Below are 23493 nucleotides of genomic sequence, written 5' to 3'. Positions count from 1 at the left end.
AATACCCTGACAAGTAAGAAAACACTTCTGTTTGCTGGTGGTGAAGTAAGACATGAAGAAGGCAGATACTAGACCAGTAAAGAACTTAAGCACCTTATTTTTATTCACTTCCCAAACCACATACAAATCCAAAACTAAAAGCCTCAAATCTTCACTGGAAACTGGATACAACTAGCCTCCACCATTGCTTCTGTTTCTATCGAGGTTCTGTAAGTGCCTTGACTATATCTACTAATTAGATATTCATGACCTTTATGGACATCCCAAGGAAGGCTATATTGTCCAATTTTACAGATCAGGATCCGCATTCAAACACTTGCAAATGAAGAAGCAGTGAGTGGCACCCTTATCACCCAAAAACTCCTTACTAAATAAACCAATGACCAGAATATAGGAAACACAGTTTCCACTTCTTTTTTTTTAATCTGTCAAAGCATTTAATCTGTACTTCAAGCAGCCAGGTGGTCTTACACATTGGGGTATAAATGAGAAGAGAGCTCCTGTTTCTAGCACTGAACAGACCCAATTATCCTGAATTAGGTTACAACAGGAAAGACAGAAAATGAACGCAAGTTATGTGTGCTTAAGGCACTTCCTGGACTGGGTGAAGAGCTATTGACACATGTTTTCGCATTTTCTCTGAAACAGATACAGCGCAGATACAAATATCTGAGACTAGATTCTAATCCAAAGACACCCTCTTTCAAAAAGCATACACCTGTACCTAAGTGATTCATACTTAATTTGTGCTGGTTTAATAAACAGCCTCTACAAGATGAACTGGGGGAAACACAGTTTAAGGATGTCATATTTCAGATAATTTTACTTTGGACACTACCAATCAGGAAAAAAACAACTTATGCATGCTGAACATTTCAAACAGAAGGAAAGATGTCAACTTTCCCCTGACTTCTTTCACCTATCTTTAACCAGTGTGGCATCTGTAAACTTTCATAATTACTCTGAACAGACAAACTGTGGGGTTTTATGTCACAAGATTACAGAACTAAGAGAAACTGCATGTAAAGTCAGGCAGACAATTTTCACACCATCAGTAGTCTATAGGCACAGTATTGCCACACAGCAAGCACTCATCTTTCTTGCCTACATCCGAAATTGCAAGTACTGAGAAACAAAACAAAGCTTACCATGCCTACACCACAAGCTGTTCCATCAGCCAAAGGCATGTGCTGAGTACGACAACCCTTATGAACACCTTCTGTGCTTGTGCACCATAAGCGTTTGCATTGTTTCTAAAAAGAAAACCAGATTACTTTTGTTGCATCTGCAATACCATTTTAGACATCAGTAGTTATTATTTTTATTTTCTCAGACTGCACACGCTCAGTGTTTGCTATTCTACTACCACTTTTCACAGATAAAGCCCCACAGAACCAAAAGAGATTTTTCTTAAGGCCAAGCAGGAATGTGGAATATCTGAAATTAATCCCATCAGATTAATAGATAACTTCATTTTCTGCTTCCGTAGAAAATTTTATTTAAAAGCACAAGAGGTTATGGCTAGAACTACGCACTGCAGTTTCCATATAATCCCCCAGAAGAAGATTCTAAGTTGATTTAACAGGAATTAAATGTACTGTCTAGAAAATTAAGGAGAAAGCCTCATTTTCAAATTGCTAAAAGACTCCTAATAGACAAATAACCCTTATGGATTAAAAAAATTTATAAATCAGTTTTCTGTAACACCATCTTCAGGTGTCTGAAGCCCCCTTTTCCTTTCTTTTAATATTCTCATAAAGCCTGACTCCTTTTAAACAACATTTTACCTCACCAAAAAGCTCCACTTAATTCAGTCTGAATCTGAGCTCAAATGCTCTTCTCTAAGCAGCTCCAACAAGACATACAATACTCGCAGAGGAATTTTACAAGTTGGTTCAAAATCTAACTCTATATGAAATCTTGTCAGCAGTGAATAAAGTGGTGTATTTGTGTTTATATTGCAATGGCTACATTAAGTTTTCAAAATACAACTTAAGTCTCAGTACTAATCTGGTTGAGTTTTCTTTCCACATCTCAGTTTTGCATACAAAATATACACTCTGTCAGGCATGAAAATATTTTTTGACTCTGACAAAGTAGAGGGAATCTACAATTTGGAACAAACATTTAGAAAAAAATGTTTAAGATAGTAATATTTTTAAGTTATAAGTTTCTAAAAAGCATTAAAAGAAGCAGAGAAGCAAGACCTGCTAATATAAGATATGATGAAAACATTTGCAGGAAGTGCTGAAATAAATCCCTTTAAGTTGTTGCAGGAAACTTTAGTATATGCAGCTTTAGATATTTTAAACGAATTCTCACATTCATAGATATGGAAATCAAAATGAATTAAACCTATTTTCTATTGCTATAGATTTTCACATATGAAATTGCAATGCTGTTTACTGAACTCTTCCACTTCAAAACAATATAACCTGAAATTTTACTTATTTCAAGGTAAAATCATTCCAAAACCAGTACTTTTCAGTAATTTTTTAGCCTAGATTAAGCATGACTTTGTCTGGTTTTCACTCACCAGGTAAGGGCATACTTGTGACCCAATACCAAATGTAAGCTCACACTGCTTGTTGACATCATATATTGACCCAGGCAGCTGAGAGGAGAGATGGAATGTTCCTTCACTAGGTTTGTCTAGGAGGCATTCACCATAACCAGTACTATTGTAAAACAGGAACAAAATGTGAATAAATCACTTTACACTATTCACACAACACTTACACATGCATATTTCAGTGGAGTTATGGGTTTGCATGCCTACTTGCCTGTATAATGACTTTAATTGAATTAATGAATAATGAAATGTACCAGGTCACTTGATTTTCCTTTTTTGTATTTTGCATTTAGACCCATCAAACAAAATTAAGTGGTATTTTTTCTTGTTTTTTAAAAAATGAAAAAAATGGTACTACCTAAATTATACCCATCACTTATTTTTAACATAAAAACATTAGAAAATAAAGGGTGCCTATTCTAACCTATTAAAATAGTCCTTAAGATATTTTCAATAAAAAATATCACTACATTAAAAAAATCTTCTAAGCTTTACATGTTCAGTGAAACTTTAATAAAGTCATAATTCACTGAAAAAGTTAAATACATGTAAAAAAAAAAACAAAAAATCGCACTCCAAACCATAGCATTATATAGATACTTACTCAAGAAATTCAGTGATGTATTTTTGACTGCATTTTGACCAGGTCCATGGACTTGTATGATAATTTAAAGTTGGAGCCATCACATGGTATTGGTGTTTAATTCCAGCTTCTTTACATTTAAAACTATCATCATGAGGCACATTAAACCTAAAAAGCAAAAGAGATAAACTCCAAAACAAGTTCAGCAATAATTAACTGAAACTTTCTTTGATGCAGCAGCAAATACTTGAGTTTTGAGTTTGAAAATGCCTTAAAATTTAATGAGACTCCCTTAATAAATCTATCTGACCTTTTGGCAATAGGTATCTTTAAAATGCCTTACATAATTATCCTCTTATCCAAATGCTCCTAGTTCTAGAGCGGTGGGTACAGGAAGAATTGTATAACATATTTTTTTAGCTTACCAGAAAAATTCCAGTGTTTTAGGAGTGTGCCACTTTAAAGGATCAACCCATGTCCTCAACTGAATATACAGGCCATGGCTGGTCTGTTCACAACATGCAACCCCAACACTCACATCATAACTCTTACTACTCAGAAACAAAAACTGCAGAGCACAATATCATACTCAATGCAACTAACACATCATCTTACATTACTATCTCAGTTCAAGTACCAAGACAAATAGCACGTGTCTAAGTGGACTTGCAGGCACAAGAAAATAAACAAGCTAGCTACTGAGCTCTGTAACCTACATCGTTACCTACACTGTGGCATGCTCATAGAGCTAGAGTATAGCACCTTTCTGCAATCACTGATGAGGCATGCTTCATAAAATAAAATGCTGTCATCTCCTCTTATTTTTCAGTGTAAAGTATTTCTCTTTGTGTTACTCTACTGTACTCTGAAAGGACCAAACACAAGGAAGAATATTTCTGTGTTATATTAACAATTGTATCTTCTTAAAGGTAAATTCCTAACGGGGGTAGAATACACTTAGAGTTAACAGGACTATGTTGCACTACCTAGGGCATGTCCTAGTTTCCCAACCAGTTCATATGACAAAAGGAGAGAATCCATCTCTTTGGACAGTTTTTCCTAAAATTCAGGACACCCACCAAGTTATAAAACTCAAAATTTCTTAACCAGGCTCACTGCAAGGGGCAAAAATAATGACTCTTCTAAAAGGCCACATCAGACTGCACCCTCTTAGAAATGCAAAGCCCACTGCTGAAAATTGGTCACAGTAAAACAGAAATTAAACAAAAACAATTACCTGCCAAGAAATAGGTACTTACACATGTCCAAGCTCATGTGCTATAGTAAAAGCAGCACTCAATCCATTTTCTTCACTTACAGAACAACTGCGTAGTGGGTCACACATCGTACCTAGCTCTGCTAAACCTGCAAAATTGAATCCTTATATAAAAGCTTAAGGGAATGAATTTTCACATATTGCCATGCATTACAGTGAATGCTATGCCACTCAAGTCAAAAGTTGTGCCTCAAGTGTGCAGCAAATTTACACAAAACAACCACCTGGCACCAAAGTACATGCCAGGAGACAACAGCAACTCCGGAAAACCTTTATTTTTGTCTGTGTGGCTTAAATTTTGTATCTATTTTCTGACTTACTCCTAACACAATATTGACACTGATATTCTTATGTATGTAAAATCATACTGATGAAAAAGAGAGTAACTCACCAAGAGTATCACACTTCTCTCTAGCTCTGCAGATATCTTCCCTTGAAAGAAAATATTTATTTCAAATCATTACAGTATATAAAAGAATATTTGAAAAGTATTTCACTGTTGCTATACCAGTTACAGAAATTGCAAACATGATTCTCAATTTTTAATGTTACAGGCCATTCAAACCATTTGTATTCTAGTGAAAGGAGAAATTTAAATTCACCAGACTAGGCCCACAGTACTGCTTTTTATCAAGCACGCAAAGAATAAAAATTTATTATGTTCTTTCTCTAGAATGCAGAAGGTAGATCAAGTATGAAATGATGCTGAAAAACATGCAAATTGCAGTATACTTGAAATTTTACTGAGGGAAAAATCAGTGAAAAAAAAAAGTGAAAAAGAGACTATTCCAATGAATGAACATCAAAACTCTCACTGAAGTGACTGGTGTACAGCCAGAAAATATACTAATATTTATATGCTTTCCATTTTAAGCTTTTCATAGTTCTGGTTACATCAGGGCTATCAGGAGCCATCTGTCACTGCATCCTTCAGCTGGCTCTTGCAACACTCCTCCCCTATCATATGTATGTACCAAAGCTAGAGATTTAATTTCCTCGCAACACTTTCTGGTCTAATTAATTTCTATCATCTTTAATGGAAGGATCAACAGATGCCTATCTATCAACATAGCAATGTCAGAGTAATTGCTCACATATTGATAATCAGTGTTTTGGAAGGGCAAGATAGTGTTATTCATTTATCTATGAATAATGTCAGTGGAATGGTTAAAAGATTATATTGTAAAAACAAAACTGAAGCATTTGTCTCACCTAGGTGGGTAACTGTGGCTATTTTAGATACTGTACCTAGTGATGAGAACAGCAGTATCATGATGAGAAGGGTGAGTATCATCCAAAGTGTTTTGTGCTTGCTGCCATAAACAAAAATTGCGCAGAGTTGTAGCTGCATTAAAAGTGATAGCTGGTCCTTCCTAAGCAAGAAATGGCCAAAAACATCAAATAAGGGCTTCAATATTCATGCACTTGCACTTACTGCTTTGTCATTTGTGCTGCTAATCTGCAAAGTAATGACTTGTGCATGGAAAGAAAGTCACCAGGACTCCACATAAGAATTCCCTCAGCACATTTGTTTGAAGGGTCAGATCTGAATTCAGCTACAAGTCATCAGTCATAAGAACCCATTATTCTAAACAATGTATGTGAGCATTTACCATGTGTTCAATATTAGAAAAATGTAGTGACAAGATGTTAATGATGAATACATATGAAATCCATGTATTTGAAAAGCAAGTACTTCTTAAAATCTTAAGATATTACAGCTGTTAGAGCTGAAAGCCTTCCATCAAAACCCTCTATAAAAAAGTGCCATTTTCCTGCCATGTTTCCACGAGCATAACCACACTTCAGGTAGTTCTGCCATAAGCTTTCATATACTATCTGATTTATGTCAGTATAAGTCAAATGGACTTACTAATACAGACAGAAAAATAGAGGCATTAAATACAGGCCTTCAAGTTAACCTTGCATTTGACATATTGTTTCCTATTTTAAAACAAAATTATGTAGTTTGAAAAAATATTTTATATTTAAACTAAAAAAAACAAAACTTTGTAATTACAATGTAAGTTCATGCATTTTGTTTCTTATGTAAGAATGAAATCTTTTAAATATTTATTTTTCTTACCTGTTCATTGTGAATTACAATTAATTTGACAATAACTATATTTATAAGATTTCCAATACTTGAATCTTTATAGATTGCTGCAACCTAAAGAGAAAAAAAGAAGATTAGAGTATTAAACTCACCTGGCAAACTATCTCTTTTAATGAAACAAACAAATTACCAAAGCAAACCAAGCCACTACACAACAGGTATCTCATGCATCCAACTGTACCTTCTACCCAAGGACATGGTGAAAAAAAAAGTTTCTCAGTTTTTAATACCCAAATAGCTTCAATTCTATATTCATTTCCAAACAGACAACATGTTGAAATGCTAATGTAAAAAGTACACTTATATAGTTTATTGGTAAAATACCAAAGAAAGGAAAAAAGTACTGTTACTCTGACTGTGAGGCATAAGCTGCTTTATATGGATGATTTGCAGAATCAATACATGGAATATTAGAGAGTCTTAAAAAGCAACTTTGAACAAATAAGTTTTTATCTTGCTCTTAATGGAAGCTAGACTGAGCTGTAAAACTGTATTGAAAATAAACATGACATATACAAAGGTATCTTTCTGCATTCATAAAATTTGTATTTATATACCCAGCAGGCATTTTTATACATACTCTTGCAGACAGATAGTAAAATTCATGAGTCAATTCCATGCACCAAAGTGAACCACTTTGAAAGTTATTTTTCATAAAAATAGTATAAAAAATTTAGGCACTCCAAGTAACAGCTTCAGATATCTCATCCATGGGAATTCTGGCTTAAAGCAGTAGTCGAATGACAGCCTTATATAAACAAGAGTTGCCACCAAACACAGAAGTGCTGCCTTTCCTCCCTTCAAGCTTGTGCTAAGGCTGCAAGGCTACAAAGTGGTCAAGGAACTGATCCAACTGCAAATTTTTGGGGTTTTTTTTAATCATGTTATACTGGTCAATATACTCTCATTTCTTGTGCAGTCTCCAATGCAAGTGCTGACAGAGGGAAAGGGGAAGAAGAGCAGACTTCTTTCAGAAATCTTTTGAGCCACTTGAACTGGCTCAAATTGCTTGTGAAACCATAGCCTTGCAGTGTATAAATTCTATTTACCTGAGGTCAAGTAATACTGCTAAAACTTAGAACTGGGGCTCCCAACTCATGCCCCACCTTTCTCTAAACTGGAGACAACACAATATGCAGCACTGTCCTTCATTCCTTTGTTGATAAACATGCTGGAAGTAGAGGATTCAATAAGAGTAGGGGCTTCAGAACCCATGTGGAGAACATATTTCAGAGAAGTACAGCTACTGTTTGCTTCTTTCCATACAGACTCCTTTCTTCATTACTTACCAGCAAGTAGCCAATTACTCTTAGGTGGGAATAAGGAACATCTTTCAAATACTCACAAAGTGCTGAATCCACTGGGCATGGACAAACTCAGAAGCCTTTACAAAAGTTATCTAAAATGCTCAAGCACAATTTAGGCAAAATTGAGTGGAATAAACTATCATTTTTCTAATAAAAAAATTACTTTACCACAATCAAGCTCATAATGTATTCTTCTACTTGGAGATCCACTTTGATAAACTTAGAAAGGATATTTCTGGACATTTATCCTCTCCACCATCAAAGTATGTTCCTATAGAAACTGCTGTTTTACAATAACACAATTATCACATCCATCTCAACTCATGTACCTTATAGGGAGCAAATTCCATCAATGGTCAATTGAGAAGGAGAAGGGATGAACTCTTCTGTAGACATGACTATCTAGAGATATGTATTTAAACATACATTTTTATACAAGACATGAAGAGCAGCTATTTCATTTCTTCATCCTTTTACTATGGAACGAGACAAGATGTTTAATTTTTGGTAGATTAATTCCAGCCCAGCTCTTTCAAGTTTTATTTTTCTTCAGCAAAGAAGAAACGGAATATGGGTTCATATGGCATTCCAAAATCATGTCAGAGAGAAATCTGAAATGAGATCTGTGAGGATCTTTGGCTTATTCCAAGAACTGGAAGACACTTGTTCCAAGGATTGATTCTAATACCATTTAAGCTGTTATAAGAGACACTTACAACTGAGAATTTGTTACAGTATAAACTTACACAAGAAGATTACATGTGTATAGGATTAACACAGACTTCTTTCACTGGACATGGTTGTTGCACTTGTCCTTGTAGACCTCCAAGGATTCACACAGGCTCACTCCTTGAGGCTCTCAAGGTCACTCTGGAGGCATCCCTTCCCTCAACCAGCTCAACTGAATCACTGAACTTGGTGTCACCTGAAAACTTGCTGAGGGTGCACACAATTACATTGTCAGTGTCATTGATGAAGATATTAAAAAGTGTTGGTTCCAATATGGACCCTTGAGGGCCACCACTCATTACTGGTTTCTGTTTGGACATTGTGCCATTGATGATACCTCTTTGGACTGGCCATCCAGTCAATTCCTTATCCATCTAACAGTCCATGCATCAAATCCACATCTTTCCAATTTACTGGCCAGATTGCAGTGGGAGGGTGTATCAAAGGCTTTACAGGTGATCAGGCAGAGTTCTTTCCTTGCCCCTGGTGCAGTTACTCCATCACAGAATGCCACTAGATTAGCCAGAAACATATCTTAATTAACTTGTAAATCATTCTAGTTAGTGTCTGGTTTTGGAACAGAAAGCTCTGAAACTCAGGAACCAGATGCATTTCACTGGCTGTCAAGTAAACAGCATGCTGAGATAGTGATACAATCAACAAAAACCAATACATGGACCAGTACTCTAAGACTATATATATCAGGTAGAATAGGCAAAGGGATTGAGAACTGAATGGGAGAGTTAACTAGGTTCAGCTAACACCAAATAATGCCTGAATGCCTAAACTGTGACTTTCAATCTTCAGTGCAAAATTAGCCTTAAGTTTCCCAAATGCCTCCTCTGCTATAGTAATTTCTGCTCCTGGGTGATTAGAATGATCCATGCAAGGAGTTAAGGCTAGAGCCTTCTTGTAACTAAAACTTAGCAGTTCTTGTTCATGGTTGTAGTAGTACTTATACTGTAGTTGGTGGCTGTTCCCTCATATGCAGTAATAGTTCCTCGAAAAATTTTTTACTGTTGTGCAAGTGCTTTCTGTCAAGGTAAAATATGGAAACATAGAGGAGGCAAAGAAACCCACACAAAACACAGAGACAAGAGTCCTCCTTCCTGCCTGTTGACTCAATGTCCATTTACAATATTTGAGCAAGAGTGTATCTTCAAAACACAAAACTAGTTACTCATACCTCAGAGGAGTTGCATTAGAATGAGTAAGTATATGAGAGAAAAATATCTCATTTCATGCCTGAAGAGAATCTGTTGCAGGACTTTCAACACTATATCTATGCACCATCTGAATTATGTACTGGTTATCTCTCTGCAGAATAGCTGAGGACTGAAATAATGTCATGTAGATGCCAGAGGTCTGCAGCTCCTGCCAAAATCTGAAACATACCTGTTTCCATTATGAGAGAAAGTAAGTTTATGCTAAATGTAAAATAACACTGCTCTCATTAATCCTATGTTTGAGCCAAACTGTGGATCCTTTGCCTCATAAGCATGACCTCCATTTAGTTATTACCACTGCTTTCAAAAGATCAAGAGCAAGACTGCATGCTGATAACAAGATGCCCTTAGCAGCAAGGTTCAGTATACATTCTCAGCATGGTTGAACAATTGTGAAAAGGCCTGAAAACTGATAACCGCAAATCAAACTTGAAGATTTACCTCAGGAACTAAGCAGCCTAAAATATACCACTGAGACTTGAAATGACATAATGATGCAGGAAACTATAAAATATCTGGAATATAAGATTCTTATTTTCAGTGAAAAAAAATTAAGAGGTAAGTACTCCATGCTCCTGTACTCTAAGGATGCCCCTCTCAGTCATCTCTTATTGGAAGCATTCATGAAAAAGGATGATGAAATGGGATAGGAATTTAATAGCATACACAATTTTTTTACAATTTCCAGATCCACCTCATTTACAGTGATCTAAATACAGGCTTCAGAGAAGTAGGAGGTAATAGCCAAGACAAAGTGAAATTAGTTTCAAGAGATTTTTCAAACTCTTAAAACCAGCCTCCACACCAGAATACAGCAACAAAGAATGGGGAAAAAATACAAATGAAACTAGTTACACTTTAGTGGAAGGATCACAGCTTTTATTTTCATGGAAGTGTGAAAGATTAAGTCAGACAGCTGTGGCTGCCAGTTTACTGAAAGCAACTTGGTCACAAAGTTTAGTTTCTCTTCACAACCCTGTGGCAACTGTCCATGAAAGTGCGACTGAATAGAGGCAAAATGCCCTATTTAGAAAACATGTTGATAAACAAGCAAGTACACCTAGAGGCTGGAAGGTAAGTAAATTATATATCCAAATCCAATTGGATGTATCTTGTTTAGCTCTTTTTTCCTTCCTTTTTGCCCCCTAAACATTGTATCACAAGATCTCTTTTTCTTTTCTCTTGTCTGGTACAAAGCATGGTACCAAGAAAATACAAACATTCATATCCCCTGAAAGAAACACAGTATCACTTCACAGCTTGTATGTCTTTTGCAGGCTCCAGAATCTTCTGTGCATCACTGTGGTGCTGAAAGCCTGTAAGATATCCAGGATCTGGGAGATATCCCCCTTCACCTTTTCCAGTGTCATACTGATTCTATCATATACTTAATAAGACCCAAAAAATTGTCTGAAGTCATGAGATATATGAGCAGCTACTGCTTCAGTGAAAGAGCCATGTTATTTCTGTTGGTGCTACTCCTATTCTGTTGCATGCGTATTTCTGTACAAAGCTGGCTTCCACAAGCAGATCCTAATGGCAGCAAAGACTTCTCATGCAAACTTGCACAAGTATACCTATGCCTCAGACTTCCCAATTTTTTCCCCTGTAAGTTTTAGGTCATCTACTGACCCCTCACCCAAGTCCTGTTCAATCTACTATCCCCTGAGTTAACCAAGTAGAGGTTCCACATGTCACCTCATGGAGTGCTTTAGTGAAGGCAAAAGGAAAGAATACATACATGCCTTTTAAAGCCTGAGTTGCCTTTTGTGTTGGTTTTGGCTAGAGTAGAAATAATTGTCTTCATACTAGCTGGTAAGGGGCTATGTTTTGGATTTGTGCTGGCCATAGAGTTGATAATACAGAGATGTTTTTATTATTGCTGAGCAGAGCTTACACAGAGCCAAGGCCTTTCCTGCTTTTCTTACTGCCACACTGGGAAGGAGACTGGGGATGCCTGTGGTGTTGAGAGCAGACACAGCCAGGACAGGTGACCCAAACTGACCACAGGGAGATTCCAGACCACGTGCCATCGTGCTCAGTGTATGCACTGGGGAAAGGAGGAGGAAGAGGGGGACATTTGGAGTGATGGCACTTGTCTTCTCCAGTAACCATTACATGTGATGGTGCCCTGCTCTCCTGGAGATGGCTGAACACCTGCCTCCCCACAGGAAGCACTGAATAAATTCTTTGCTTTCCCTATTAAACTATCTTTACCTCAATGCAAGAGTTTCTAGCTTTTACCCTTCCGATTCTCTCCCTCATCCTGTTGGCAGGGGAGTGAGCAAGTGGTTGTGTGGGGCTTAGCTGCCAGCAGAGGACACCCTATCAGGAATGCCTGTGCTCTGTCTCACCTCTAACCTGTAACTGAGATGGGTGTAAAGATAGCCCTTTAATATTGCCGTAACTCAGAAGATGGTAACAGTCATGATCATCACCATCTACAACTCTTCAATGAAAATACGTGCCACAGTTAGATCACATCAAATGCCATCATGCACAGCACAATGTCAATGCATCCTTCCCTTCAGAATCTAAAAGAAACTACCTTCAAAGACCATGTCACAAGGCACAGCCATACACAGGCTTCTCTAGCTGTTAGAAGCTACTCAGAGAAACACATGAGTGTTGCTTGGCAAGATTGTCTCCTTATTCTCCTTGTTCCTATTCTTGCAATATGAGATGGGTCCCAGGCAGTTTAAAGCAAGGCCTTTGTCATAATTGGACAGTACCAAGACTTCACCTTAGGAACACCTCTTGAACTACTGAAGAGAAAGCCATAGAGACAAGTCTAATCATTGAATCAACAACAACAACCACCACCTAGACAACAGCAAATAATACTAACAGCAGTGAAATGTAAAGACAGGTAAGTAGGTAAGCAGGTGCCTGCCCACATACTGCAAAATAAAATCACTTAGGTAAGAAAATACCCTTAAAATCATTGAGTTCAAACAAACACTGCCAAGTCCACTATGAAAACCTACCCCTAACCACCACATCTGCACATCTTTTACTTACCTCCAGGGATGGTGACTCCCCTGCTTCCCAGGGCAGCCTGTTACAATGCTTCACAACTCTCTCCATGACATATTTTTTTCTGAACCTTCCTGGTGCTTGAAACCATTTTCTCTGGTCCTTCACTTGTTACTTGGGAGACAAAACTGTTCCCCAACCCACTACAATCTCCTGACAGGTAGTAATACACCGTGGTAAGGTTTCCCTGACCCTAGCTTTTTCCAGGTTAAATGCCTACAGCTTCCTCAGCCACTCCTCATATGACTTGTGCTCCAGACCCTCCATCAGCCTTGTTGCCTTTCTCTGGCCATGCTCCAGCACCTCAATGACTTGGAGTGAAGGGCCCAGAACTGGACACATGACCCAAGGTGCAGCCTCACCAGTGCTGAGTACAAGGGCACAATCACTGCCTTGGTGCTGCTGGCCACACTATTTCTCATACAAGACAGGATGCCACTGGCCTTCTTGGCTACCTGGACACGCTAACACCTCTCTATTAGTTGGCCAACCTCAAGATGTAATGAGGTATCATTATGACATTTAATATACAGGCATCCTGGAGATGCAATTAGACAGTCACAACTAAAGAATAGTTGGCTTTTATACCCCTACAGATACCCATATGTCAAGATAAAATAAGAAGGCCAGCTCGGAGAATTTATATGAATGATACTTTGAAAATAATTGTTTCCAGCTATGTATATTTATTGGTGCATAAACAAATAGCCACTTTCATTTTAACTATGCCAAATGCACAAGATCATGGGGTTTTATATATACAGAAGAAACATAATAAGGTATATCCTTGGCTTATGCCAAGAAAAATATGCCTTGTGCTGGTCTTCTAGCTTTTACTGGATGAGAGATAAAAAGCACTAATCATTCCTGTAGCTTTAATACCAATATAATGATCTGAACGAGAAAGGGGAAAAATAGACTACTGAGGTTCTAAGGAACAGATACAAGGAACAATATATTCACCTCTAAATTTTGAATGTAACTATATTCATTGCCTTTCAGATGGTAGTGATACAAACTAAATTATTAACCTATAAGCTATTTAGGTCTACTGTCTATTTTTAAATTCTGACTACAGGCAAAATCAACATGCCAAATATTCTTAAAGGCATCAATGTTTTCCCAGTGTGTTCTGGAAAGATGAACTGTTAACTATTGTATAGTATGAACTGCGAAGTACAAAAACAGTCTTTAAATTCACCCCATATATATTAAGATAAAATAATTTGTCTGGGACACATTGGTGCACACACTCTTCCCATACAGGAAATACTTCATGATCATTGCTGATTATGACTGCAAAAAAAAAAAGCATCAACAAGACTCTAACTAGAAAAATCTTTTACTGTTAAGATCTACTAATCACTACCCTCTATTCCATATGTCAGTAAAAGATGGTAGCCCTAAAACTTTTCTAAAGTTTTTGTCTCAACGAAAATCACCAGCTTTTAACGCCATATTATAATAGTACTGTTTTACCATGATACAACACCCCTCTATGGTTTCACAGTCTCACTGTAAGTTAAATTATCTAAATTGATGTTGTCTCAATCCTCTCCTTGAATGCATGGCTCTCCCCTCCCATGCTCTGACTTCAGCATTCCCATGACTAGGCAGTCATCCAAGTTCACAATCTGAGGTGACCATCACAGCCCTACCACAGGCGGTTTTATATGCCATGACTTCTTTTCATAAAGGCAAGATTACAAAGTTTTTCCTGCAAGAAGAATAAGAACAGACCTAGTACGTTTTTTTCACTACCAAACTAACTATTTAAGCAGTACAGTACTTAAAAGGATGTCAACAATCAGGTTATTGATTCAGAAAGCGAGGACAGTACTTCAAAATGTTTCATGGAACCAAATTTCAGGTGATTTTGTATTTTACTGTAAATTCCAGTGTTTTAATGAATTATTTCAGTTACTAAGATCAAGCCTTCATGTCTGGGGCTCTGAGCTTTCAGAACATAGTCTAAGATAAGGTTGTCCAGTTACTAAATCTATTAAGGCAGTGCCTACTGCCTGCCCCGCTCATACAATACTTGGAGGAACAAGAAGAAACTGCGCAAGTTAAGCAATTACAGTATTCTTATTGTTTTATTTATTGTTTCACATTAAATAATGCCACTCTTTGTGTTTAAATAAAGCTTTTCATAAAATCCTATGGCAAAGGTACTCCTTCTATCTTGAAGTACATATTTCAATCAGAATGAGTATTTCCAAGATATAATGTAAGTTATGTGAATACTCATATTGCCAACATTTATGCAGTTTTAAAGAAATGAGATTACTTGCATGCTGACAGCTAAGCCTTTTCAGGTTGAATTGGATGAGTGACAAGACACTTAAAACCCTAAAAATATTTAGCAGTATATTTCAGTTCTTATTTTCCACTCATAAAACAGCAGGAAGTTTACTTTTAGTGTCTTTGTTGATGTTAAAAAAAAAGCCCCAAAGAAAATAAAAGAAAAATGGGCGAGGATTTCAAGGGTTCTTCTGGGAGCTAGATGTCTAAGTTTCATTAAATTTAATGTGATTTATATGCTTAAAGTTTTTAGGTTTCTTTAATATCCAAGCCAGAACCAAATAACCTTAAAAGTTTCAGAATTATTACAAGAGTAAAGTATAATGCTTGCTTCAATTAAAATGCCAGCAACCTGACAATTTCCCATAACAGAAGTTGCTTGACCAGATACAAGTGCCAGTAAAATTTAATAACCAAAGCTATCTGTATAATGGCAGAAAGGATAAAATTTAAAAGTTTCATTTCTTTCCTTTATAGGCTATCAAATAAGACTAAAAATGGTTCCACTTCAAACACTAAGAGGCTGTGGGTCAAGAAATGACCCACTAGCATACTGATAAATTCTAATGAAGATTACATAGGAAAGAATGGTAGTCACTTGTTTTCCTATCCTTCACTTTTTTTTTTACTAGTTTACAGAAAAATAACTGTTATGGATAAGAAGTGATAGAAGGCTGTATATTCATTCACATTATTTGTGTGACCAATATCTGTGTCAGGAGCGGGTTGGATTAGATGACTTCCACTTGTTCTGTGATTCCAAGCCATTGCTGAAAATGCTTGGAAGGAAGCAAAAGGAGAAGGGATACAAGTTGGGATATGTATTCTGTGGGGGAAAAGGAGGCGGGAGAAGGGAGAGTGCATGGAATTTACTGAACTGTAAAGAAAATCTTTTAAAAATAAGATCTGAATTTATACTTTTTATATTTGCATTTATAAAAGCTGTCTTCTGCATAATAGATAGATAGATAGATAGATAGATAGATAGATAGATAGATATAGACATATATATGTGGAATAGAGCTGCCAACAGATGCAAGCAATAGATCTTACCATCTACAGAGGTATTCAGAGATATATAACTCACATTAAAGATGTAGTGGCCTATTGAAGGCTATTACCCTAAAGCCAGCAATAAGTGAAAAACCCTAGTTTTACAGCACAGATAGGAACACACAAGAAAGAAATGACAAGTTTTTTAGAAAAGAACAGGTATTCTTTCACTCATACAGTATGTGTTAAATACTAGATCTTAAAAACAGTTCGTATATAGGCTCTCTTTAATAGCAATTATACAATGTTTATCTTATTTGCCTAGAAGTCCAATTGTGTAAGTAAAAACACAAATATGGCAGCATAAGGAATAGTACTTGAATGTACAACATATACAGATGCAGGAATAATGTTTTCTTCTTAAAAAAACCATCAGGAATTACATTACCTATAATCACAACAAGGCCTCATGGAAAAGATACAATAAACGTTCCATTTCATCTTATTGTAAAGTTCACTAAAAACAGCTTCTATTTTAAAGTAACATCTTTACCACTTCATTTTGTTTCTTAGTAAACCTCTTTAATAAAGGAAGTAACGATAAAAAAATTGCATCTTAGCAATTAATTGTTTCAAAAGGAATTCCAAACTGAGTCTTTACTATAAGAGACAAAAGAACTTTCAGTATGGATTTTTTTGGGTAAGACATGAAGTTTCATACCTTCACACCACTAAAAGTAGAAAAATTCAGAAGCCTTACAATAACATATGTAATGTTATTGTACATCTCCCTTAATCTCCCTTAAAACATTCTTTTTCCTATAAACGAATTAAAAGAAATTCCATGTTCTCATTTTACATGCCTACATCATCTGTGTAATAGATGGCAGCAGCTCTACTGTCATCAGCTGGAGATGTGGATATTAGAGTGAGCAGAATTCAGCTCAGTTCCCTTCACACATTATAGGTTATCAGAATGCTCAACTGGCAGATGCTACACATAATTTACAGGAGACTTGCACAGCTTGGTGAAGCAGCAGCTGAGGCCACATCAGATGTCCTACAACATCCTAAATGGCATGGGGCACTCCTATGAAGCAAGTTAATTAATCATGGTAAAACTAGAGCGCTATTCTATTCATCCAAAAGTAGATGTCTGTAACTGGTCAAGTTAAAAGCCATCTAAAAGCAGATTTCTCTATAGATACTTATGTGATAGGTGCTTTAATTTGCTACCCCAAGCTAGATGTAGTTTCATATAAATTAAGCTTCCTGTATAGATGTAAGGACAGAAATCTAGGAATAATTACAATGCAGAATATGTTAGCATGCCTTTTCATAACAGATGATTCAAGTGATGTCATGGTAAAACTTTTGATTTTAGAGCTTACTATACTATATTCTGAATCACTTATGGTTCAAGAAAGAATTTACCACATAAAGATCATAAATAAATTATACCAACCCAAAGTCTGATCCATATTAATCTTGAAAAGTTGAAGTTTCTTGAAAAATTGAAAAACTAGGATTACAATAACCAAGCTTCTTATTTTTTCACAATGCCATTTAACATCTGTCTGCTGTCATTAATATGTATTTTTCACACCATGAAGCTTAGGAATTCTTCTAAAGCAACTGAAAATCAGGAAATGGGTCCATCATTTCACCTACACATGCTACACTGCATTAAACTGAAAAGATCCATAACCTTAAATTTTGACCCATCTTTTTTATTTATGTTTATGTAAACCCTTTTTATTATACAGAATTTGATCAAACCAGAAGACAGGAAAGTTGCAGAAAAGAAAACAACAGAACAGAAATAATTAAAATTCCTAATGCTTAAGAACTTACTTACTATTGACATCAGTGTTAGTACATAGTGCTGTAAATTCTGCCCATGGTGACGAACCATTTTGGTGTCAGCTGTGACCATCACTTCTACATATCTTGGGTAGGAAAGAAAACGTTTCTTCCTGGAATGTGGATTGCCACCATCCTCTATGGAGAGGTTATTTAAAGCATACTCTAAACTGAGAGACTTCTGTAAAATGCTGCTCTTTTCATCTAAACTGCTGAAGGTTGGTTGAAATAAAGTGCTCTTCTGCAACTCGTTCTCTGTAAAGTAAAAAAAAAGATTTACTGTTGAATTCAGTTGCTAAATAGTAAAAAGGTAAAAGGCTACCCAAAATAGAAAAACTTATGTTTATGATCTTATTTTCAAGAGAAACTGTGGAAGAATTAAAAAAAATTAAAAAAAAAAAAAACACAGAAGACTATAATAGGAACATCAAATGAGATGTCCTGTATATTTTTATATAGTTCTATCATAAATAGATTATTTGTTACAAATTAGTTAAGAGACAGCAATACTACACAATTCCTAGAATGCAGTATAATCCAAACAGGAAGGCTGGAAGGAGATAAGCACTACAGTTTACTCAGTACAACAAAGGACACAAGTTAGTTAAACAAAACACATTTTTACACGCAAACTTTTGGTACCAGCAGAATAAATAACATCAAACTACTTCCAACTCCTGAATTCAAGTCCTTACTGACTTTCAAATTTACATAACATTATATTTAAATAAATATGTCATTTAACTTCATAAGCAAGTACACACCAAAAGCCTTAAATGACCTCTTTGACACTTTTGCAAATATTCATTATGTAGAATCAGGCTCTAAAGGAAATATGCAATCTACTCAGATGTCTCCAAACTAAGTACTGTAATACTTCCAATTACACTGTGTAGTCCAGCCACCAGAGGCTTCTGATGCCTGATATAGAAAAAACAATGCCTTTACCAGAGTCATCTTAGCTTACATAAAAAATACTCAATGGAGAAGCGCATCTGAATTCTCACTGCCCTCTAGAACTTCAGCAGCTAGCTGGGCACTCCAGCCCCTGCAGAAGAAACCTCCACTGTTTTTCTGGAAACTCGATTTCCCTCTTAAAAAGTAGCAGCCAAAGGATATGTCCACTAATCATTTTATTCTAATGACTTAGTGACTAGAGCACTGACCCAAGAAGTCACACTCCTGTCACCCTCAATTTGAGAGGATTTAAATCTACACATTCCATTATTGAAGGGAGGAGCCTTCATGTGTAAACTTCAAGCTATTTTTGAGAGATCCATAGTCTGTCTTCCTTAAAGTTAAGGTATGATGTGGCCAGAAAGAAAAATAGTAGAGACAACAGCAAGCACTTTACTGAGTAATTGTTTAAAAATCAATCACAAAATAAAGCTATACTAATTGTGAAGTCATTAGCACTAACAATAATGAGGGGAGAAAGCAGGGACTGGCTCTGAAAAGGAACTAGTTCAAGTGTATCCACACTCTTATGTGTTTAGACTGAGTTGGATGCTCCGATGAGAACTGGGAAGCAATTTCACATACACAATCTTTACTCTCAGACACAGAAAGTGTCTGAGACTGCAGAGTACCGGCAAAATGGGAAATAATACTTATATTTAAAGAAAGAGTTTAAAGATCATCTAAATTTATGGACCAAACAAATCAAAACCAAATCAAATTAATTTTGTTTACAAACACCAGAAAACAACAAGTGGTTAAGTAATAGCTATGAGACTTATCCAAAACATATTCTGGCAAACTCTGATGAGCTTCCACATCTAAAGGAAATAGAACTTATGGACTGAGGAGATGCAATAAATATCCTATCCTGACCTGACTAAGGCATATATCAGGGTTACAAAAAATTTCTTCATTGGCAAACTAGTTTTAGAAGAAAACAGTACAAAGTGGAGAAAATATTTGAATTTTAGAATTATCATAGCCCAATTTCAAACTAAAAATATGTATTGAATGCTATGTTCCTCCATATCTTCAGTCAAGGTTCCCTTACTAGAGAAAGAGAAACTGTCATGATTCCAAGTAGCGATATAAGTTGTTCCTCTGTGAAGAAAAGATATGAATAACCAAGCAAGACTAGCATTAAAGGAGACACATCATTCTTTAGAAGGACAGAAACATAAAAACACAAAGCTTTTCTTCATAAACATTTCTGCAACGTCACTGCCCCCAAAATGACAGTAAGCCTTAGCTCACAATCTTTTGTAATTGTTCCAAAAAATGAAAAGGGAGAAAATTACTATGTTCTTAATGCTTGAAGCCTTTTTGTCACACTAACTTGTTTAGATTAAAAAAAAAAAAAGACACAGAAGAAACTAAAAGACCTCTAATTTCTTTCAGTACATATTATTTATCATTTAAAAAAAAGGCATAGGAATAAGAACATTTGCTTGAAGTAATGGTTATTTTCTAGCCTGAGTATCTATGAAAAAGCAGAATTCTCAAAAGAATGTTTTCGACTATAAAATATGTTATAAAAATTTTCCAAAATTAATAACACTAATCACCCAAGATTTTTTTTTTGAATCTTTATGTTTTTAACCATCTACATAGATATTCTTCAAGAATAGTTCCAGTGAAAGTTCCCTGTTCAGCCTAGGAACTGATCAGGGAGCTGATCTTCCCTGCTGGCTCAGATTTCAGCACATAGGGATGGCATTCCCCTGCACCTGCAAAATTTCTGTCTTGAATTATGTCCAGCCTTCCTGTTCCCCTTTGTTATTAAGGACTGTTTCCCAAGAGACACTTTGAACCAGTGCCCTGAACAGGCCAAAGTCCACCCTCTGAAAGTCCAAGGCAGAGGTTCTGTTGATCTCCTTCCTTTAACTTTAAATAATACTAAATATTATGAATATGTAGCATAAATAAATTATTAAAATACACACAAGGACAAATATTTACAATAATGGGTAAGATTAGATTATAATAAATTAATGAGTAATATTAGATACTTCCATTATTAAGGAAGACAGATGTCATGTATTACCTGCTAGAATTGCAGTTACTTCATTATCTTATGTGAATATAAGCAACAGCTCCTGTGGATCTACTCTTTCAATGTTTACATATGGGACAATGTAGGTGTAAAAGCAAAACCCCACTGAAGTTCTTGTAACATCATGGATTTCGTTTATATACACATTCTGTCCTACTTTTGAATTTGCCACTGTCACAAAACAAAAGGAACAGCTGACATGCCTATGTGAAAGAAATGTGTAGGTTCTAATGGCACAATGGGGAGAAAAATTATTTATTAAATAGAATCTTGCTTTTATTTTCTTTAGAACATCTGACATTTGAAAAAGGCACAATAAAATTTAAAGTATGACTGTACCTGAAACTTCACAAGGTTTATGGGATTTCTGATCTTCTTTTTTAAGTTCATCATGCCTGTATATAAGATGTGGTTTGTTATGTTCATCTTCATGTTCACCTCCATCCGCTTTCATCAGAGGTTCTAAAATGTATTCACCATCGTGTGCCTTGAAGGTGCCCATCTGAAAGCAAGAGAAGTAATTTAATTATTTTCCACTGAAAATACTGATATAAAAATAATTCTCATTGAAAAAAAAGCTATTTATGATAACATTTTGAAGTTAATGATCATACACATGCATATGAAATGGGGGAAACTCCAATAAAACCTGGAAGGTAAGGCAAGAGAAGTTTGCTTTCAGGGACTTGCCCCACCAGAATAACTCAGATTACCTCGCATATTAACAATGTATTAAAGGTAATTACAATAAGAGTTATGAAACAAAGGAGATCACAAAAATATAGAGAAACAAGGTATAACCAAGCAGGAGCAGTTGGGAACTGTGCAAAGGAGAGCAGAGGCCATCAAGAAATTCAGAATTTGACTGCTGTTCAAATTCTGGAATGATTTCTTGCCTTCTGCCCTTAACATAATTTAGATAATATTCTTCTTCTAAAATTGCATTTTTCCCATCAATAAGAAAAATCAATAAGAAACAGTGTTAACATGATATTATTTTTGAAGATTCTTAACTGGAGCACCAGAAATTCAAAGTTGACACCATTAAAGTATCTTTTATCCCTGATTCCCTCAAAACACTCCCCATCCCCAGCCACCGCAGACACACATGGTTAACTATGTAATGGGAGCCACAGTAACCTGATTACCAACAAAAGCACTGGCACATACACAAAGAACAAAAATTAAGCTCCTTTCCCCCAGCTCCCTGTGCCATAATCCTTTCAATTATGAAATTCTAAAGTAGACTCTGTTCTTTCTCACTGCACTTCTAACCAAATTTATAATTTACCATGGCTTAAGTACTCCACCTCAGGAGACTACGAGGAGGAAGAAAGAATTTAATCAAACTATTTTCAAACTTTTTAGCAACTTCCTCAATTCAGCCAATTAAACACATCCAGTGAGTAGGTACACTTGCATCCTGATAGATGTTCTGCCACTAAAGCATAAGATTGACCAAAAAGACAGAAGCAACAACATACATAATACGGTTTAAGAGATTAAATGTTCATGTCAGCCTTGAAACTCAGGGTTATAGAGAGAGTGGAAGAGCAGGATAAATGAGAACAGAAGAATGGGGCTTTTTCAAACAACCTACTAAGTCTTCTACTAACTGCTGCAGCCTACTTTAGTGTCCAGGGTATTGTACTGGAATTATAATTTCCACTTGAATTTGGGATCCTTCTAAGCAGTTATCAGCTGTCGATCTGTAAGAGTCTGTTAGTCTGACACATGGCTGAAGCCCATCTCCAATCTTGTCTGATATATAACATTATTAGAGATAATGTCAACACATTGTGGATGAATCCTTTGCACCAGCTTTGTTGCAGAACGAAAAAAGACATTTAAATAGTATTTTCATTTCAAGACTGTTTAAATCTAACTCACAGAAGCACTTTTCCCCCTCAGTTTCATTTAAATTCTTTGCAAGTAGTCTTCATGCTGGATCCTTTATACATTCAGTTTAGCTTTCTCACATGCAGTGTTTCCTGGGCATGTAATTTGTAGAGGACAGCAGATCATATGTACCAAGAACAGCCTGGAAAGGGCTTCAGGAAAACAGGCATGCCACAGCTTGTAAGTTAGTCTTAAGGTACAACCTTTTAGGTTTGTAATGACAGGGACAGACAAGAGCCTGTTACTCAGGGACAAAGCATCAATTCCTGTTAAGATTCATGTTTTATTACATATACTATTGTAAAGTCCCAGTTAACAAAATGTCATAAATCTGACCCTATACTATTTGTCAACACTCACATGCTAATTAATTATTTTCTCCTGATATACCAAACCCCATATTTCTACATAATAAATATTTAAAGTATGTTCTTCCAGATTTAAACAATAACTTTATTTTCCACATACATTTTACTTCCCGCCTTTCAAACAGGTGGAGCAGATAATCTGGGTTTGTTTCTTCAAGAGCTTTTCCAACAAACAGACAAGGAATGGTTTCAGTTACAACACACAGAT

General features: G+C 36.0%; 1 protein-coding gene across 1 annotated transcript in view; it reads right to left on the bottom strand.

Annotated features, from left to right (window-relative positions):
• The window catches only part of ADAMTS20 (ADAM metallopeptidase with thrombospondin type 1 motif 20), an 84610-nt gene that overhangs the window by 51069 nt on the left and 10048 nt on the right, over positions 1 to 23493 (bottom strand). The window contains exons 3-11 of the mRNA XM_030960217.1: positions 21358 to 21520; positions 18001 to 18260; positions 6518 to 6601; positions 5680 to 5804; positions 4823 to 4863; positions 4415 to 4520; positions 3177 to 3323; positions 2537 to 2678; positions 1149 to 1253 (exon numbers count right to left, since the gene is read on the bottom strand). Coding sequence (XP_030816077.1) covers positions 1149 to 1253; positions 2537 to 2678; positions 3177 to 3323; positions 4415 to 4520; positions 4823 to 4863; positions 5680 to 5804; positions 6518 to 6601; positions 18001 to 18260; positions 21358 to 21520 — 1173 coding nt within the window. The remainder of the gene's footprint in view (positions 1 to 1148; positions 1254 to 2536; positions 2679 to 3176; positions 3324 to 4414; positions 4521 to 4822; positions 4864 to 5679; positions 5805 to 6517; positions 6602 to 18000; positions 18261 to 21357; positions 21521 to 23493) is intronic.

The sequence above is a fragment of the Camarhynchus parvulus genome, chromosome 1A (genome assembly GCF_901933205.1).
Source record: "Camarhynchus parvulus chromosome 1A, STF_HiC, whole genome shotgun sequence".
Lineage (NCBI taxonomy): Eukaryota > Metazoa > Chordata > Aves > Passeriformes > Thraupidae > Camarhynchus > Camarhynchus parvulus.
The sequence above is the reverse complement of the archived record's forward strand: the minus strand, read 5'-3'. Positions and strand labels throughout refer to the sequence as shown.